A 3,982-nucleotide genomic window follows, 5' to 3' on the forward strand; every position below is an offset into this window, starting at 1 on the left:
TAAGGCGAGGAGCCGGGCGTCCCCCTCTGCCAGACCGCGGTCCTGGGCTGGGCCCCGCCGTCCGCCGCCTCCTGCTGCTTCTGCTCCTGCATCCGCTTCTGCCTCTGCTTGTCCATGTTGCGCGTCAGGAGGCTGGTCATGCTCATGCGCGGCCCCGGCAGCTCGAAGTGGTAGCCCAGGCGCAGCAGCGTGGTGTTGTCCCGGAGCAGCTTCACGATCTCCATCTCCACCTGGCTGCCCATGATGTGCCGCTGGTTGTGGAAGCGCAGCTCGGTGAGCACGGGGTTGTGCTGCAGGGCCCGCATGAGCGCCAGGACGCCCTTGCCCGTGACGAAGTTGGACTCGATGTTGACGCTGGTGATGTGCCGGTTGACCCGGAGCATGTCGGCGATGGCGGCGGCCGCGCTGTCGTCCGCGTGCGTGTTGGCCAGGCTGAAGGTGCGCACCACCGTGTTGCCCTGGAGGGCCTCGGCGAAGCGCGCGAGCGTCTGCGACGTGATGTTCTCGATGTTGTTCAGGTTGACCTCGCGGGTGTCGGGGTCGTTGCTCCGGATCTTCGCCAAGGCCTCCTCGATCACCGTGGGGTTGCCGCTGGGGTGGATGGCGGCCGGCGACTCCGAGTGCCTCCCGCTGTGGCCGTTGGTCAAGTTGATGTTTTCTAATTGACTCTTAAATGTCTTCGGCCTGGCGCTGTCGGGACTGGCGCGCTCAGGATGGGCAGTGCCGTTGATGGCTTCCTCGTCTTCAACGGCGCTCTCCTCTTCGTGGCTGTCGTCGTCCTCCTCCTCCTCTTCCTCCTCTTCTTCCTCCTCCTCCTCCTCCTCCTCCTCCGCCTCCTCTTCGGTGTACACCTCCTCGGACACCTCACTGTTACTTTCAGTAAAAATCAGCTCTTCCTCACTCTCCTCTTTGTCTTCTTCTGCAACCTAAAGAGCATGGCACCATCGTTAAGTTTGTCATTGCTAAGCACACTTTTTAAATTTACAAAAGTAACATGGTGTTTTTTTGTTTGTTTTTTTTTGTTTGTTTTTGTTTTTGTTTTGGTTTGTTGGCAATACCCTCGATTTTGCACACCTTGCCGGGCTTCGGGTGCAGCAGACCACATTTCTCGTCTGTCTGTCATATGTGAAAATTCACACCTTTAATTTTAAAATGCTTACATGTAACCAAGATTTGCTGATCATTAAAGCCACAGGTTATTTCTTTGTCATTAATCCACTGTTATATTTTAAACACATTTTAGCGAAAAGGCCATATGTTGGAAAAAAACACTGTCATGATTTCCCCGACATAAATAAATATTGCATGTCTGCAACCATAGTCTACATACTTAAATCCAAGAGTCACTGTTGGGAAACAATGTTTACCAAGTGATTAGCACGTGATCACACCGCACCACACAGTCATTGGTTCCGTTGTCGTGTGGCGTGACTTTCAGGAGCAGTTTTAACACGTGCAGGCCCATGTCCCACCTGCGCTGAGCCAACCCCAGCGTGTGCACTTGTTTACTCGTGACTGGTGAATGCACGCATTTACTAGACCTACTCAGTAGACATTTAAAGTGACAGTAATGCATATAGAAAACTTTTCTGTGAATTTCAACTTTCCATACACACTTAATTTTAATTGTCTACATAAGTAAAAACAGGTTAACTAATTTGTCAAATTTTTAACATATGTATTTGGAAAATCTACTTTACCAAATTAGTCCGTGATATCAAGGTTTTACTGTTACGTTGTACAAATAAAACGAATACATTGTTATATGTCAACTGTATCTCAATAAATAAAGAAAAAGCAAAAGCAACACATGGCAAGTAACACAAAAATATATAAGAAAATTTAATCTCCTCGATGACCAAGGTTAACATTTAATTGCATAATTTTCAACAGCTTTTTCTACAAACATTTGTTGTGTTTTCTGCAGAATAAGCATTCAGAACGCAATTTGTTGAACTAAAATTTACTATCACGTTGCCACTTTAAAAAATAAGGTGGAACTTCAGCTTTGGAAACCCGTGATCAATTTTGTATTCTCTTTCTTAGCTACCTACTCTGAACTACTGGACACCTAGCCTACGTACAATTTTTAAAAAACTCACCCCTCCCTTCTGGATTCCGCCCTCACCCCTTTGTCCACGCTTATTTCTCCATCCCAAGGAAACACATGGCAACACGAATACACAACACGTTAATGGATTTCTTCTCTTAATGTTGAAGACTTTTCATAAACGAGGTCTCCTGTAAGCAGATGTGACAGGAGCCAGGCGCTGTCGGCCCCGCCTGCCTCGGTGGAGACAGAGACAGCGGCGTCCTGTGCTTCTTCAGCATTTATCTTCCTTGGGGGCAGAGCCTGGCACAGGTGCCCAGAGACCCCACACCCGTGAGCCGCTGCTGGCCCTGACCCTGCTCTGGGGCAAGAAGCCCGGGGAGCAGGGCTGCTGTCAGGGCAGCAGGTCAAAGCTTGGCTCTGTGAAGAAAAACACTTCGGTCACCCTTTTCAGCAAATCAACTGGAAATCTCACGCGAGTGCAGGGTTAGATGAGACGGGCCGCAGAAACTAGACTCTAAGTGTAACTCGGAACAGCAGAGAACAGTAGACAATCTTGAAGCAAGCCATTGCCTCAGCCCATGGTCTTCAATTATTTACCACGTTTCCATTATGAAAGCCCTTCAGGCAAACACAATTTCACTTTGTCTTTCCTGTTGACAAGACTCTACTAAAAAGTCCAACTGACTCCTTTCTTTTTCTTGCTACCTTTTCTGATTTAAAAAAAAAAAAAAGAAAATTGCTGACAGGGTTCAATTTTTCCATGTCCCTCCCCTGTCCCCAATGCCTTGGTTCTTCCCTCTACACTGGCACCTTTTTTTTTTTTTACCCTGAGGACTCCTACTGCCTGAGGCCTGTGGAATGAGCTTTGGATAACACTGTGCTTGTCTCCACAAGTTTGTTTGCCCAGTTGCTATCACAAAATAGCCTCCAGTTATCCACTTGTTTGGAGTGGCAGGCACCAAGTGATGGCCTGGGGAATGGGGTCAGGCTCCTGGGATGGCTTGTCCAGTCTTAATTTACTCTCTTCTTCAAGATCAGGAGGGAGAGGGACGTGTGTGTGTGTGTGTGTGTGTGTGTGTGTGTGTGTGTGTGTGTGTTTAGCTGTTTCCATATTTGCAGGAAAGGGGCCTTTCTCAAAATTCAAGGTATGGTGCCTTAAATTTTTATCCACTTTGGTTTTTGAAGAACTTTAGGCTGTATCTGCAAGAGATGTTGTCCCCTCAAAACGTACTTTCTTCCAGAAAGCCTTCTTTGACACCCCCTGAAATCACCCTGGCGATGCATTCCCACCACCTTGTACTTCCCCCTAAAAAGTGCCTATTTTAATGAGTTGTTTGTCATTTTCCCCCGAAGGCTGTTAGCAGGGTGAGGACAGGGATCATGTCTGTTTCACTCGCCTGGCTCAGCATGTAGCAGGGGCTCAATCACTATTTGCTCACTGAATGGATGTAACATGACACGGGCTAATGGCTGGGCCCCACTCCCGGAGTCCCTCCTTCAGCAGGTCGGAGGGAGCTCCGTACAATTAGCCGCTCTGAGCAGTTCCCAGGTGATGTCGAAGGTCGGGCACCCACATTTTGAGAATCGTGGTCTTTGTGCCATTAGAACTTGGCGTGAATTTCAGCTTGCTTTTAGAGTGTTGATCTCAAATGCATTTCTGAACCTCTCTTAGTCTGAGTTCTCGTGTGCGGGAGGTAAGAATTCAATGAAATGATGTGAATGTACTCAAGCTAGGGGAGTTAGAGCCTTGGTCTCCAAGGCCCATGGAGCTATTGAGTGTCGCACAGCTTTGTGTGAAGGGGGGTGGGGGGGGGCAGAGACTGTCATTCAACAGAAGTTGAACATGATTTTCATGAGCTTCTATAGAGCCAATAGCTACAAAGACCCCCATCTCCTCCCTCCTCATGGCCTGTGCTGTGTGCTCCTCAC

The 3,982-nt window shown here is 48.4% G+C and overlaps 1 protein-coding gene across 1 annotated transcript in view; it reads right to left on the minus strand.

Moving 5' to 3' along the window:
* Nucleotides 1–3,982, minus strand: part of LMOD2 (leiomodin 2 (cardiac)) — a 7,977-nt gene that overhangs the window by 1,413 nt on the left and 2,582 nt on the right. Inside the window, exon 2 of the mRNA XM_005882517.2 lies at nucleotides 7–926. Within this exon, the coding sequence (XP_005882579.1) occupies nucleotides 7–926 (920 nt within the window). The remainder of the gene's footprint in view (nucleotides 1–6; nucleotides 927–3,982) is intronic.

The sequence above is a fragment of the Myotis brandtii genome, unplaced genomic scaffold (genome assembly GCF_000412655.1).
Source record: "Myotis brandtii unplaced genomic scaffold, ASM41265v1 scaffold726, whole genome shotgun sequence".
Taxonomy (NCBI): Eukaryota; Metazoa; Chordata; class Mammalia; order Chiroptera; family Vespertilionidae; genus Myotis; species Myotis brandtii.